The sequence below is a fragment of the Danio rerio genome, chromosome 8 (assembly GCF_049306965.1).
Source record: "Danio rerio strain Tuebingen ecotype United States chromosome 8, GRCz12tu, whole genome shotgun sequence".
In the NCBI taxonomy this organism is placed as follows: domain Eukaryota; kingdom Metazoa; phylum Chordata; class Actinopteri; order Cypriniformes; family Danionidae; genus Danio; species Danio rerio.
This window is the reverse complement of record NC_133183.1, coordinates 26361855-26378043: the sequence shown is the minus strand read 5'-3', so window position 1 is coordinate 26378043 and position 16189 is coordinate 26361855. Positions and strand designations below refer to the sequence as shown.

The following is a 16189-nucleotide window of genomic DNA, read 5'->3' as shown; positions in this document are numbered from 1 at the left end:
ACTTTATAGTGTCTTGAAAAAGCCTGTTAAAAGTAGAATATTTAGTTTGAAAAAGTGTCAAGATGACAAAAAGAATGTTGAAGATCCTTGCAGTCAACAATTTAACCATTTAAAGACTGAAACAAGACAGTCCAGCATGAGTTGTTAGCAAGATTCTAGCATGAATTGTTACTAGTATGTTTCTAGCATGAATTAAACAAGGATCAGTGTTTTCTCATCATCCTTATTATCGTTGCTTTATTAATTTGATTATTTGAATCAGTTTTTACCTGTGAAATGATTTTGACTACTGAATAAAGTGAACACATTGCTTAATATAAGAATGTTCAGGTCATCAGGTCACCGACTTTTTATAATTCTATTTTCAGGAGCCACCAAACCAGGGCATAGATCATGGAGACCTCGAGTGGAACTGAAGGACTTGATGATAGTAAACAACTGTTTTCCTGTTTGTGTTGATATTATAATTATGTGTTAATACTGTCTAAAGTGATTTTGATATTATTATTATTATTATTATGTGTTAATAATGTTTAAAGTGATTTTCTTTTTATTCAAGACAGACTTTGTGTAGTGAGAAGCAGTGGTGTAAAGTAACACTACAAATACTTAAACTGCTGTAATTGAGGACATTTTCTCAGAAATTGTAATTTACTTAGTAGTTTTAAAAATGTGTGTTGCCTTGAGTACATTTTCAGTGCTGTATCGGTGCTTTTACTCCACTACTTTAACCTGTAGTCACTACTTTATTTTGTCTTATCTATGGGAATATGAAAAATCAGTCTTGTGATTCCTGTCCAGTTAAATCGCACACAGAAAGTAAATCGCAACATAAAGATCTACCTCAAGACTTGGGCGATTTATAATTGCAGCAAACTGTTTGCAAGCATTAAAATTGTCCAAAATCTTTATACTCAATGACCCAGAGACTGTTTAGATGCATGTCACTGATGAGAAGATCATGGGTGTTTACTGTATGATGACCGAAATGGCCTTAAACACCCAGCAGGCACAAGACCTCAACACGACATCAGACTGACGTTGTCTTCCAATGTCAAGGAGACGCTGCATTTTGTTTGGAAATGAAAATCGGATGTCCAACCTAAAATCAACGTCTAAAGATGTTACAGCTTGAGGTTGTGTGGACGTTACCACAATGACAGCTATCAGATGTTGGATTTTGGTCAGTATTTGACATCAACGTGATGTTGGTTTAAGATATTGGCTTGATGCTTTTATAACATAACCTAAAATCAACCAAATATCAACGTCACTTGACATCATTATTGTACATCAAAATGTCTTTAGACGCTGACTGGACATTGAATTATGGTTGCCAATGCATCAGCTTTTTACAGCGTAATACTTACTACTCTGGAGTACTTTAGAAAGGACTGCTTTTTACTCATACTTTAAGTAATAAATACAACAGATAATTTTACTCTACTTGCACTACATTTATAGGCAAGTAATGGTACTTTTACTTAAGTATGATCTTTCTGTACTCTTTCCACCACTGATCATATGCAGCAGACAACAGCTTTGTAAAACCAGAATTGTACAATATTATAGCACAACTAATGCAAGAAAATCAGTGTTAGATTCAGATAAAGAGGCTTTGATTTATTTGGTTTGCATTTAAAGTTCCTGTCTGTAGCCATGTTTAAAGAAAGACATATCTGTAAAACTAAAGAAGCTAAAGATATAATTGCAAATGATCAGAACCTTCTTTATAAGCATTTTAGCTACAGCTAGGAACTGTTTCATAGCAATATGACGTCAATCCTCCAGCCTACAGGTATATACAGACTGTCATTAAAGCAGCATCCACAGAGACATGTCCATTATTCTTCTTAAATACAGTATTCTCTATACATATTTATTTTACCTTTACAAGGCTAAAAATTGTAGGAACACAAAGATAAATTTCTTTCACTATTTACAAAGGCTATAAATGAAACTTACAAAAACTTATAAATGACTGATGATTCTGGAAGAAGTCTGTGTTACTTCTCAGGGCAGTTTGTGATGTTAATTTGGAGCTGAGATAAGTTTCTGATATTCCGTCTGTCTCTATGTGTGTGTGTGTTGATAATAAATAATGTGTGTGTCGTGTTTCTACTCAACAGTAAACACTAAACGTCATGCTGGATGCCATGCTGGTTGCAGTTGTTGGATGCCATGACAGTGTTAGCATGTAGCATGTTCACACAAAATCAGTAACGTTACAGTTCGCAGTTAAAACAATTTTTTACCTTTTTTGTAACTCTATAAAACCTAATGTCAACAAAATCTTCAATCTACAAGAATATTAATCATTATTCCAACCTGGTAGCATTCACATCGGTCCAGTGGTTTCTTCGGCTAGAGTGGGTTATTTTGGTGAATGAATCTGTGGTTGAAATGAATTGTGAGAGTCGATTCATTGACCTGTTCATAAATGCAACCGTTGCTTTGTTACTGAATAAATGTCTTATTCACTTAAAACATGGCTTTACTGCCACCTACTGGCGGGCTCAGTTAATGCATGAATAACTTAATTTTGACTATAGTTGTATATTTTTCTTAATACTTTATTCTAAACATTATTCATGTAAAAAAAGAAGAATTCATAAAGGTAAAGAATTCACAGAAAATGTTTATTTAAATTGCAAATAGTGTGCTTAAATGAAGAGACTGCAGTCTGAGCGGAAAAGAGAATGGAGAAGGATGTTAGGAGTATGCCACTCTAAACAGTTAGGAACCACTGATATACAGTCTAGATAATAGGTCATACCCATGATATCGAAAATGAGCTCAGATTCAATGCAAAAGTAATGTAACATTACAATAGAGACGGAAATATTGCAATACTGTAAACAATTACTTTCAAATGACAGAAACTAACTAAATATTAAGTGCTACATTTTGAAAGAAATTTGCAAATGAAAGCAAAACCCAGGATGGCAATAAATAAATGGCTGTAAGTAACTGTCAGCTCTTATCTATGGTTTTCTAATGTTGTCACTAATGTTAATTGAGAAGAAACAGTTTTAGATAAAAAAATTTACAAATCCAGTTACATACAAACATTACTAAATTAGTTCATTTAAATTAAAAACATAATGAGTCACTAAATACCACACAGATATCCTTTAAAACTATTATTAAAATGAGAAATTACATCGTGAAAGACTTATTTTATCTTTGCTATAATCACAGTAAATAATATTTGACTGGACATTTTTCAAGACACTTCTAAACAGCTTAAAATGACATTTAAAGGCTTAACTAGGTTAGTTAGGGTAACTAGGCAGGTTAGGGTAATTAGGCAAGTTATTGTATAATGATGGTTTGTTCTGTGGACCATTGGAAAAAAATAGCTTAAATGGGCTAATATTATGACGTTAAAATGTTTTTTTTTTATTTTTTTTATAAAAACTGCTTTTATTCTAGCCAAAACAAATAAGACTTAATAATAAGTAATATTTATACTATACTCAATAAATAATAAAACTGCAGAAGAAAAATATCAGACATACTGTGAAAATTGTATTGCTCTCTTAAATGTAATTTTGGAAATATTTAATAGAGAAAAAATTAAAAGGTTTCCCAGAGGTGGCTTGCAGCAGGAAGAGCATCTGCTGTGTAAAACATATGCTGGAAAAGTTGGCGGTTCAATCTGCTGTGTCAGCTAAGATTAATAATGGGACTAAACTGAAAAGAAAAAGGGGGATAATAATTCTGACCTAAGTGTGTGTGTGTGTGTGTGTGTGTGTATAACGTGGATGTGTGGGCACTTTAAGGCAAATTAGCCAGTCAGTCTAGCGCGGCCCTGCATTAGTTGTTTGAGTTATTGTGTTTTAAAAAGTCCCCGCGTGTTTTGAAAATGTTCTTTCGCGTTCCAAATGGAACCACGTAACTCTGACATCATCAGTGGCTAATTAAAGCTGACTGAATCAAGCAGAAACCCTCATTGCTTCTTTCGACGACTAGTAGTTCAGTATTTACTGCGATTCCACACAACGGTGATAAAATGGCCTTTCCAAAGTTAATTTCCCGTTTAAAGAAAGCGTTCGGTATCAAGCGTGCACACGAACCACCCCGTGAGCCACTCACATCCACCGGCAACACGGCAGAAAACCACCGTCATCCGATAACCGATGACCCGCCCCTCTTCCAAGCCTGTTTCCCCAGAAGAGCTACTGTTGATGGTAAATTAGGTTTATGAATTTTAATTACTAAAACAATGCTAAAACACACCGAACATGTCAGAGTAGCTGTTTAAAGATAAGAAATAAAATTGACTAGAAACATTTAAGAATTTTAGGTAGTTTCTTAAAAAGGACAGTTCACATAAACGTGAATATTCTGTCATAATTCACTCCTAAAACCTGTTTCAGGTGCTTTCTTGTGTTGAACACAAATACTGAATTCAGCCATTGACTTCCAGTATTTTGAGTTCCTACAGTGAAGTTTAATGGCTGCTGATTTCAGGAATATTCTTCAGAATAGGTCTATTTTTGTGTTTAAAAGAAGAAATTCATAATTAATTGTATTTATGCCTTTAGATATATAGTTTAAACATACTTTTTTATTGCTAATTATCACTTCAATACACAAAAACTGCAAGATTATAAATAAATACATTGAGTGATGTCTTTGCAAATTAACTTCAAATATCTAGTCAAAAGAGTTACAGAATCATATTAATGATATTCCTTCCCCTCTTTAGATCCGCTCCCTGCACTGGAGATCCACGACCTACAGGACGAGCCGATCAGTAGCTCGAAATTCTTTCACACTGCTGTGAACAATCTGGAGCTGGAGGTTCTCCAACCTTCAATTCCTGATGCTCCAGCAGAAGAAGACTTGGACTCCACTGTGAAATCTGAAGTGAACAGCTTTGAATCTCCAGTGAGCCAGCAGTTCTCAACAGACGGCATCTTTGAAGCGTTCAGCGGAGACTCTGTGCAGGTTGACATTGACTCTGCACTGGATGAAGACTCGGAGTCTTCACTGAACCAGAAGGTCTCACAAGATGACTCCGCTGATGATTCTGCTCTGAGTCTTACAGCAGATGATGAGACCTGTTTGGACAATAGTAAGTTTATTGCAATAATTCATAACATTTGTTTAGGCTTATCAAACATTTTAAAATTATACAGTTGAAGTCGAAATTATTCGCCCTCCTGTGATTTTTTTCCATTTTCGAATATTTCCCAAATTATTTTTAACAGAGTAAAGAAGTTTTCACTTCCTTCATTTCCTATAATATTTTTTTCTTATGGAGAAAGTCTTATTTGTTGTAAACTCTGTGTTTTAATTGGTTTATAATTTAATAAGATTTTGTGTCCAGTCAGCTAAATGTTCTTCTTTTTTAACAGATGACATCAGCTCCCGCTACAATCTGGGAAAGCAGCTCGGTGAAGGAGGTTTCGGCTCCGTTTTTGAGGGGATCCGCATACAGGATGGTCTGCAGGTATTCATTTCTGTAGACTCAAATTCTTTGATGAAGTTCACTATTTAAAGAACATCATCAGAAACATGCTTTCATTGTTTTGACATTTCTGAGAATTCAAATTGATGAAACCTCTGTTCAGGATTTGAATGAAATGATCTGGATGCACATGTTAATTGTTCGCTTATTTCTTTAAACAGGTGGCTGTTAAATTTGCCCAGATGACACCACGTATGCAAGATCTCTGCTCTGTAAGTACACTACACTTTCTGTTTTTCTCTTCGCAGTCACTGTGTTCAACTCATAATGTCTTATATTTAATATTAGACAACAGGCTGTGGTTAAAAATCCTTGTTTGAAAACCAACATCATTATTTTGTTTTCAGTCTCATGACCAGCCACCTCTAGAGATCACCTTGGCAAGTATGGCCAGCAGTGGCTCCAGGTGTGCCAATATAATTCAGCTCCTTGACTGGCAGGTCTTCAAAGACCATTATGTCATGGTCATGGAGCGGCCTACGCCAAGTATGGACCTGGAGGCATTCCTGCAACTCAACGGAGGCGTCCTCACCGAGCAAACGGCACAAACTATCATGGGCCAAGCTGTTCATGCTGCCAATGTTTGCTGCTACCGGGAAGTATTCCACAGAGACATTAAGCTGCAAAACCTGCTTGTAAACCCAAACACACTGGAGGTCAAGCTGATTGACTTCGGCTGCGGAGATTACATGATGGAATCAGCATACTCCACCTTTTCTGGTAGGTGTTTTGAATAGGGTTGTCAAAAGTATCGACTTTGGGACTGACATTTTAAAAATGTCCAATTGAACGCTGTTAAACACCACTGATTGGCCATTGGTGTTCACATGCTCAGCAAATATGACTGTGATGAGTGTCAGTATCGATACTTTTGACAACACTAGTTATGAATGTACATAAGCATTATTAATATACGGTTTAAAAGCTCAGTAATTAGCACACCTGAAACCCATCTGGTATATTTATCAACATGATGCTGACACAGAGATTTAACTAAATGTCTCTCCTCCAGGCACAGAAGCGTACATGCCGCCAGAGTTTTACAAAAGAGGATGTTACCATGCCAAACCAGCAACTGTCTATTCTCTTGGGGTTCTTCTCTTCACATTGCTGCATGGAGATTTCCCAACGACGTATGACCTGTACTACCTGGAGCATGACTGGTCCAAATTTACCCTCTCTCAAGGTGAGATGTTAATCAAAGAACAAGTTAAAAATCAGTTTATTATTAATAATAATAATAATAATAATAATCTCACCTCTCCTTTTGTTTTTCACAGAATGCTGTGATCTGATGTGGGCTTGTCTGCAGCAGATTCCAGAGCAAAGAATTCTTCTAGGACAGATGCCTTACCACGACTGGTTCATGCTGGAGTAGCCAGTTGACACCTTTGCTGTTAATATATAGTGTCTTGTTATTGTATTATTCACTTCTTTATTGTTACAGTTGTTTTTGTGTATGTCTCTAATAAAAATATATATTTTTGAACTCACTTGTGATGTGGCTTATATTGTGATCTAGTCCCAGTGACAAAAATCTGGCATGAGGTTTGAACAGCATCCAATCATTTATAAAACACACTGCAGTTGCCACTGGCGTCATTAAGGCGCACTTTTAGAACTACACTTTTAAAGAATACAGTTCAGCGCTGCCCTTTACCTGACCCAAAACCTAAACATATCAGTCACTGAGACATCAGCAAATCATACATATGTCCAATGTTTTACTGTGAAATCAGAGCTGTTTTTAGAAATGTTTTAAAAGAGAAACATCGTAACATGAGAATGTGACATTCAATACAAAACATCTGCATTTTCACAATAAGAGCACCCAGTTTTATTAAGTTCATTGAGTATTCACCGCCCTCATGACAATTGTGCTTCTCAAACAAAATATTCAATGGTATTTCTTTAAAGTCAATTCTGATAGTGTAGTTTGTGCAGACACACTGAGGTTTATCCAGTGTTCAGAAGTCTGAATCATCCACATTATTTTATACGCCTCCAAAAACACGTTTACTACACGAATGTCCAGCGTTTGCTAAACAAATAGACTGTTCAACCCTTTACGTTATTAATTTCTTACAACATCTCCAACTATGCTAAAAGCAACGAGTTCTATAGGAAGATGTTGTAAGAAAGTAATAATGTAAAGGGTTGAACAGTCTATTTATAGTAATGTGTTTTAGGAAACGGGAGTGACAACTGTATGGAATTCAAAAGTTTGCATTCTTAATCACCTGTTTCTAAATGGTCTGTCTCTAAAAGTGAGGGGGACGTATGCCCCGTCCCCCACGGTTGCTACGCCCCTGCTTACAACATCTCCAACTATGTTAAAAGCAACAGGTTTTATAGGAAGAAGAAGAAGAAGAAGAAGAAGAGGTAACATTTATTTTGATGGTTCATTTAAGTTTTGTCATTAGATTATAAGACTGTTGGGTTTGGGTTAGGGTTAGTGTAAGTTGACATGTACTAGCAAAGTTTCTTTTAGTCAGTTAAATCTCTGTCAAAGGAGCATATCAAGCTGATTATATTATCAACAGATATTAAGCAGACAGTCTACTAATACTCAAATGGACCATCAATATAAAGTGTTACCCCATTCTTTAATAATGCCCTAGAAAAAAGAAAATCAGCTTCATTTTCATCTCTAATAGTCCACATTTTCTGTAAGGCTGGTGGTGTTCTTTATTCAACCTTCTACCAAACTGAGGTACAAAGTAAATCTAATCTTTGTTTAAGATGTTTGTCAGATTGATAAATAATTTAGAGATTATCAATTCAATTTCTAAACATCAGAGCATTTTAAACAGCAGCTAGTGTGTGAGATGTGCTCAACCATCACTGCTTCATGTTTTGGTTTTCACAGACAGATTAATCTCTATTATGATTTGGAGTTGTAAAATGGATGAAGTGTGGTCATATTTGTGATTTGATTTACCTGGATTGATCAGCTGGTTCGTCTGAAACACAGGCTGTAGATGGAGAAGAGCTCCGGACTGCAGGTTTGATGGTGGATTTTGGTAAAAGAGCAGCTGATTTTACTCCGCTGACGTCTCTTGAGGCTGTTAGAGAAAAACAAACGTTTTAACATTTCTATTTATTATTTTTAGTCACAAACTCATTATTAAACACAATATCCACAGATTTTTTCATTCACTCGTTTTCTTTTCGGCTTAGTACCTTTGTTAATCAGGAGTCGCCACAGCAGAATGAACCGCCAACTTATACAGCATACAGTATGTTTTACACAGCGGATGCTCTTCTAGCTGCAACCAAGCACTGGTACACACCTATACACTCTTGCATTCACACACATTCACTACTGCTAATTTAGCTTATTCAATTCACCAATTGAATTGTCCTTTGACTCTGGGGGAAACCGGAGCACCCGGAGGAAACCCACATGAACACGGGGAGAACATGCAAACTTCACACAGAAATGCCAACTAATCCAGCTGGGGGCTTGAACCAGCAATCTTCTTGCTGTGAGGTGAAAGTGCTACCCACTGAGCCACCGTGTCATCATTCCACTGATTACAGCACAGCAAAATACTTCAAAATTACCAAAGATGATTATAAAAGGATAAAAGCAATGTTAAAGTAATTCTCCCTGAAGAACAAAACATTTGAATCTTTCAGTTGGATTCAAGCTGGAAAAACTATTACTGAGCATTAAAAAATCATCTAAAGACTGAGAAAATAGACCCCATATTCTATTGCTGATTAAATTATCACTGTATGTGTCGTATTATTATTAACTAAATGTATGAATAATGAATTAAATGTAGCTGAAATAGAATACAGCCCTGATATTACATTACAAAACATAAACACACACAATCCAAGAAGTTGCTTCAATGTAATGGCAGGATTTACACTATGATTATCCAAAAAACAAATGAAAAAACCATTCAAACTCACCATGCGTCAGTGGAACAAGAAGAAAGAAAACCAGCTCAATCCTCCTGTGATATTGATGTGTGTAGAGGACTCTATTGGGATAAATAGAGCTCAGACCAGACAAGCTGCAGCATTTTAGATCATCTAAAGAGGTTTCACAGCAGATGATGGAAGTTCAGCCTGGAGAACATTGCAGTAGCCTAATATACAAATCACAAGTGCTTGGACAAAAGGTTACGCAGCCTGCTCTGTTACAAAGTGTCTGATCCTTCTAATTTTGTGTAAAGAAAACAAAGCTTGCACAATCATGCAGGTTATGTGACCACTGAAGGACAGCTGAGCATCAAGACTTCTGAATGAATTAAAGGTATAATTGTAGATGACCCTAGCTGAATAGTGAAGTTCAGATGTCTTTGTCTTAGTAGCTTTAAAATAGAGCATCATTTATAAAAGTTTGATGGATTCTTGGTTGTGAATGTACAAAACAAACCAAAGATAAAAACTGATCTGAACTTTCAGACGCAACTTAAAATACATGCATAAGGCACTGAATAGGAACAAAAATCAATATGTACACGAGTATAAATATTATTAAATCATATGCAGCAGACAACAGCTTTGTAAAACCAGAATTGTACAATATTATAGCACAACTAATGCAAGAAAATCAGTGTTAGAATCAGATAAAGAGGATTTGACTTATTTGGTTTGCATTTAAAGTTCCGGTCTGTAGCCATGTTTAAAGAAAGACATATCTGTAAAACTGAAGAAGCTAAAAATGAAACAGCAAATGATCAAAACCTTCTTTGTAAGAATTTTAGCTACAGCCAGGAACTGTTTCATAGCAATATGACGTCAATCCTCCAGCCTACCGTTATATACAGACTGTCATTAAAGCAGCATCCACAGAGACATGTCCATTATTCTTCTTAAATACAGGATTCTCTATACATATTTCTTTTTCAAGGCTAAAGATACATTTCTTTCAATATTTACAAAGGCATAAATCATATTTTGAGAGGATCTAACTGTACATTCACCTTATAAATGACTGATGATTGTGGAAGAAGTTTGTGTTACTTATGATCAGCGCAGTTTGTGATGCTCATTTGGAGCTGAGATGAGCTTCAGATATTCTTCTGTCTGTCCGTGTGTGTGTGTTGATGTTGTTAATAAATAATGTGTGTGTCGTGTTTCTACTCCTCAATAAAAGTGATGACATCATACTGGATGCCCTGCTCTTGCAGTTGTTCCAGTTGTTCAGGTGTGGCTTCAGTGTAAACCGGGTCATTGCTGCATCTGCAATAGCTAAACACACACATTGAGCAAATTTAATCATAATAAGAGTAAAAAAAATTGAATTGTAAGCGATTTGTAGCATTTGTATTTAATCATTTGTATGATATCAATTTCTGTACCTTACTGTAAAAAATGCTGGCTTCCTCACAATTCCTTTATGTTTTCCCAACAGAAAACAAGTTAACGTAATTATTCTTTTGAAATTAAGTGAATTAAACATAAAACAATTAAGTTGTCCCCAAAAGTGGTGCTGTTTTAACTCATTTTAAAGTCGTTTGAACAAGCTGAAAAGTCATTTTTTGGGTGCTGAATTCTGTTAGACTCCCAACAAAACAATACAGCTCAGTTTATTTGTATTTTAATATTTGCGCTATTGTATTTTTCTATGCTTTTAAATTGTTTAATATATTTGATGTGGATACACTCCACTTCATGAACAAAACATCTGAATCATGATAAAATGAACAATTCTTTCTAAATAAAGCTATTTAAGTCATCTGGTTAAATGGTATTCATATCACAATATCCAAACATCGCAGAAAAACTAAATATCACAAAGTCATTTATTTACAGTCTCATGCAGCCATGAAAGCTTGTAGTAAATAGTTCTGTTTTTTGCATTTTAAGTAAAGGTAAAAGGTGAAAGGTCATACCAGTGACCGCTGAATGAGCGACTGCTTCCAGATCTTCAGGGGCCACAACCTGCTGTTCAGTGGTGATGGGGACATACTGAATCTGTCCATCCTGAGACAGAGCAATCTGACACACAACACAGAGGAGATTTACACTGACACCAGGGAACATTTAAACAAAAAATATGTACTACAAACAGAATTTGTTTTCCTTTTTGTCTTTTAAAATGTAATGAATACAGGACAGCTTTGTCAAAACTGTCGTACCCATTCAGATGAGTCTGTGAAAAAGGCCGAAAAATGCTGTACTATTCACGTCAGGCCAGTAGTTGGCAATTTCTCTTTATAAAATACACTATGTGCATGCAAACATATGATGTTTATAGTTTTGTTTTATTGTGAGGTAATCTGTAATCTACACTTACATGCCATGTAATCTACAAAGCCAAAATTTTTATTTAAATCTGTAGCATTTTCAAAAATTTGGTCTTCCAAAACCAATTTTCAAAGATTTGTGTTTTCAGGCCTCTCAAAATGCCATTGTTATGTAAATAAATGTTCAAAATGGAAAAAGACAAGAAAAAAAACAAAACAATAAAAGTTTCTGATTTAGTTAAGACATACATCAGGCATTGGTTTTAATGTTAATGCTAAGTAAACACAAACAGTTCAAGTACCTATAAGAAATCATGTCACATTTGAATTACAGCAATTACAACGTGAACAAAGTAAATAATTGTGCTTGTATTGGCTCTGAACTCAATCTGTTGTTTCTGTAGAAACGTCCCATCATGTTCATACTGAATGTGAGTGATTTGCCCATCCCCCATCTGCAATTCAAAGTCAGGGTTTCAGTCCTAATGATGAAACATAACATCCAACAGACCATACAAGTGGGGTCTCTAAGTTCTCTAAGTTATCCAGAGTTTGGGAAAAAAAACTAAGTAAAGTGGTTGGGAGTAAGAGTTGTTATATTGTAAGGGAGTAAGTTGTTGTATATATTGTTTTGGAGGTTAGTTTTGCGTTTTTATTTTCCTTACCACTCTCTCTCAGCTTCTCACTCCACTATTAGGTTTCTTTCTGGTTTAGGTAACTGACCATCATTGTTATGACAGTGCCAGATCCACCAATCCCTGGATAAGCCAGTCTATGGTGTGCGCTCTGCCTTGGCGTACTTTTGGGTGCCACGTTTTTGCATTTATGCCATGCTTAGGTTATTAGGTGATTTATTATCTTTATTATTATTTATTATTCACTGTGGTAATTCAAGTTTACTTGTTAAACTTCGCTGGGTTTGAGTAAATGCTTTGATGGTTGTTGTGTGATTCTAAACTGAGCCTTATGACCTTTTTGTTAGGTTTGTTTTAGTTTAGATTGATTTAGTTAGGATTAGTTTGAGTTTTGCCCCCTGTGTAGTTTAGAGTTTTGTAGTTTAATTAGTTTAGATCGGGTGTCGTGAATGAAGTTATCGATTCTATTTTCATTATTTATTTTTGACGCAAAGTTTAGACGTTAGATTTAAGGATTGTTTTGTTTTGTTAATTTCTTTGATTTGGCTTTGATTTGGCTTACATTCATTGTGTACTCAGAGAATTTTGTAAATGTATATTTCTTTTTCCATTATTATTGTTACATCTTTTGCTTAAACCATTGATTAAAATGCTTAAATTCTGAATCAATTCCTGCCTCATCCTTAATCTGTCACACACATTACATTTGTCCCACCTAAATGTTATAGCATTCATTTTAAACATCATAAAATCATAACAAGAAGTAAGAAATATAGTCTTGTCAAAGATGTCAACATTAAGGCAGTTTTTTATTAAAACAAAATATGAAAGTGAAAAAGAGAAATAAGCTTGTCTTTATATTATTTTACATATTTTAGGGAGAAACTCACTTAATTTTAACTTTTTTGCAGTGTAATGACTGTCATACTTTTTACAATGATTAAGAGGAGACACAAACTAAAATATACTTCAGTGTAACAATAGATAATAGACTTTAGAATTTTGTCAGACATATTTAAAACAAGAATCATTTGATAACATGTTCGTAAACTCTATTTAAAGATCATAGTTTAGCACCAAAATACTAATAAATTATTATTTGAAATCTTTATACTTTCCACTATCCTTCAAACCACTAATTTTTTCTCATTTGTCTGCAAAATCTTTAGACAAAAAGGTTTAAAACCTTAAAACTAGGGCAGGAAAAAATCACTTATTATTTTATATATTATAGTAAATGTAGATCAAAATAAAAATCTCTTCAAAACCAAACTTTAGAGTGTGTGTTTACTGCTTGTCTGAAAAAAGCTTTATTAATTGAGTCATACCTCAGTGACCTGGTTGTCTCTGGTCATTAAGTGCTGTACGGTCTGTCCATCTACTGTTGTGATCTGCTGAATATATGCCGCCTCCTCCTAATAAAAGAAGCATTTTGTCAAAAACATGCCTCTAAAACCTGAGTTTATATTACATTTATACATTTACCACTTTATAAAATCTAAACCACCTTGCATTAGATACAAGATCAAATGTAATACTCTTCTTTGTGATTTTCGATAACCACCCAACATTAAATACAGGCTGTAAATGAGAAAGTCAGAAAGACTTTGATCCTGAGCCACAATGATGTGTTTCTGACCCAGCGCTTGCTGTAATCTCTCTGGGCTGATGACCGTTTGACCCGCCTGCAAATCTATAAATCACAGAAGAAGTAATTTAATGCAACAAAGTAACAAGATGTGTCTAATAAACAGACCAGGGCTGTGTGACTACAGAGTAGAGGAACTATGACATCACCTTGTAGGCCAATCGGCTTCTAGCATAAAACTGGTTCCTGGTTTCAATAAAATCCCCATAAGATTTTCCTATAGACTTCTCGAAGATTGCAAATAATTAGCTCTGTGTTCAAACACAGTTCATTACACTTACACGTTTTGTCCAACAGGATAATCCTCACACAACATTTATACAGACCTACAGTACATGCCTTTTGGATAGTTTCTCAATGAGAAATACATTTGTTTTGCTTTACAGTTGTTATATAAGTTTTAAAACATGTACTGTACGTTTTAGAAATGTGCCTTTAGATTCTTATCATAAGACATGTTTAAATAAGTGTATTGCCTGCGTGCACATAGCCCGTTAAACTTAGTGAAAACCTAGCTATGACAAATCCCATATTCTTTTTCATAAACGACAGAAATGAGGGGCAAGTCTGTCAAACGCCTGCAAATGCCATCATGGATAGAGAACATTAACATTCTTTTTTGTTATGACGTACAGAAAAAAGCAGCCCATACAGTCACATATGATATACGTTCTAAGGTGAGTGTAAAAGAGTTTCAGGAGGAGTATAAATATTGCATTTATAGTTAAAAATTTGTTCAGATGAAGAAAAAAAAAGAAAAAAGAAAAAAAAATCATTAGATGTATGTTAATGTAAAATAATCATGTTTAAATGTCAGTAAATATTTATATATTTTTACAAATTCATTAACAACTTTGCATTACTGAGAGCAGGAAAGAGACCGGGTGTCCTATGGTAAGCAGAATCTTTATTAAATAGCTTTATTTAAATAAATGATACCCTAACCCTAATGAAATTAATGAATCTGTCATGATGGTCATTATCTTCACACAATATGAAGGCCCAATAAGAAAAAAAACTACAACCTATATAAAATATGATTTATGAAAACACTTTCACCAAATAACAGACAAATCCAAATGTCCAACACAAGCTGTAAATTTGGGCTGCATTCCAGACAAGCTCACCTCAAAGACGTATAATGTCTCTGATAAAAAAATTCAAAAGTGGAATTTATCTAATGTATTTTGTGTCGTAAAAATAAAATGTGAAAGTATCTTGAGTTTGTGGTAGCCACAAGCCTTATTTAAGCGATTTAACCAAAATCACATTTAAGAAGCCCATTGACTTCGGGACAAGGGAACCGGAACTCGCTTCTGGGTTTTTGCAACAAATTGACATCATAGTTCCTCCATTCAATTATATTCATTCCAGCACTTACTCTGCAGTGTAGCTAAAGTTTCTTCATCATTGTTGATGATGATGGTCTGCTGTGACGGGACGAAGCGAGCCGTTACAGTTGAACCAAAAAATAATTTTTGAGAGTTTCAATGAGGAACAATGTGTTTCTGTGTCGTTTACACTTTTACACTGGCAATTTATTACAGTTTCAGCTAAAAATCTTTTTTTTTTAAATCCCCCGCATCTTAGATAGCCTGTGGGTGTGTAAATTGCCATTTCTTTTAAAGGTGCAGTAGGTGATCTTCCACTATGCTAACAGCTTAGCATTAATCTCTGAATTACAGTACTCTGAATCCTAGCCGTCCAGAGCCACGCCTCCTGAAACAGGAGCACGCTCACCTTAAAGATGACAGCATAACCCTCTCTTGTGTGTTAAAAGTGACTAGTGCTTGTCCGGCGGTGTGCTGGAATTACACTCATTACTAAGCCAAACTGACATGCTATTTCAGAGCGAATATTTAGAGTTGCATGGCAAACATTATAGGGAGAGGCTAGGCAGAATAGTGGTACTTACTTGTGTTTTGTTGTTAAACTAATTCAAATCTACATTATCGATGCTGTAAAAGGTCCCTTATGAAACTGAAAATAGACTTATCAATCTTTCACCGGAAGATTTAAGTGGCTGAACAACACTTCTGTGAAGATATAACCCATTTGTAACAACAACATACAACGTTACATCCGCTTTGCGTGAAGCTAAAATAATTTTAAAACAAAACATTACCTGTCTAAGAGAAATCCTTCAGCCATGGTGTCATCTTTTCTTCAGTGTGCAAAGGTAACCCCAGTATTGATTCAGGTTTTAAAAAGTTTTGAT

General features: G+C 35.0%; 3 protein-coding genes across 13 annotated transcripts in view; 1 reads left to right on the top strand and 2 right to left on the bottom strand.

The window, feature by feature from the left end:
* Window positions 1–2448, bottom strand: part of LOC137496354 (uncharacterized) — a 40979-nt gene extending 38531 nt beyond the window's left edge. For 6 of the 7 annotated variants that reach the window (XR_012384338.1, XR_012384339.1, XR_012384336.1 and 3 more), the window contains exon 1: window positions 2329–2448. Coding sequence is in view for 1 of the 7 variants with exons in the window: in XM_073910402.1 (XP_073766503.1) it covers window positions 2329–2438 (110 nt within the window). In the remaining 6 variants the exon portion in view is untranslated. The remainder of the gene's footprint in view (window positions 1–2328) is intronic. The other variant, XM_073910401.1, reaches the window with a different exon arrangement.
* LOC101882978 (B-cell lymphoma/leukemia 11A-like) overlaps window positions 1714–16189 on the bottom strand; it is a 35673-nt gene continuing 21197 nt past the window's right edge. For 2 of the 5 annotated variants that reach the window (XM_073910406.1, XM_073910405.1), the window contains 6 exons: window positions 13963–14016; window positions 13652–13738; window positions 12073–12143; window positions 11335–11440; window positions 10251–10690; window positions 1714–1792 (listed from right to left, as the gene is read on the bottom strand). The gene's annotated coding sequence lies outside the window, so the exon portion shown is untranslated. Of the gene's footprint in view, window positions 1793–6839; window positions 6874–8420; window positions 8545–8662; window positions 10691–11334; window positions 11441–12072; window positions 12144–13651; window positions 13739–13830; window positions 14017–15352; window positions 15402–16189 lie in introns of those variants that run through there. The other 3 variants (XM_073910403.1, XM_073910404.1, XM_073910407.1) reach the window with 3 other exon arrangements.
* LOC795526 (serine/threonine-protein kinase pim-1-like) lies at window positions 2575–6968 on the top strand. The gene is made up of 7 exons (XM_001333089.10): window positions 2575–4193; window positions 4715–5083; window positions 5367–5461; window positions 5641–5691; window positions 5827–6199; window positions 6492–6665; window positions 6760–6968. The coding sequence occupies exons 1-7, from the start codon at window positions 4016–4018 to the stop codon at window positions 6855–6857; spliced, it is 1338 nt and encodes a 445-aa protein (XP_001333125.5). The 5' UTR covers window positions 2575–4015; the 3' UTR covers window positions 6858–6968.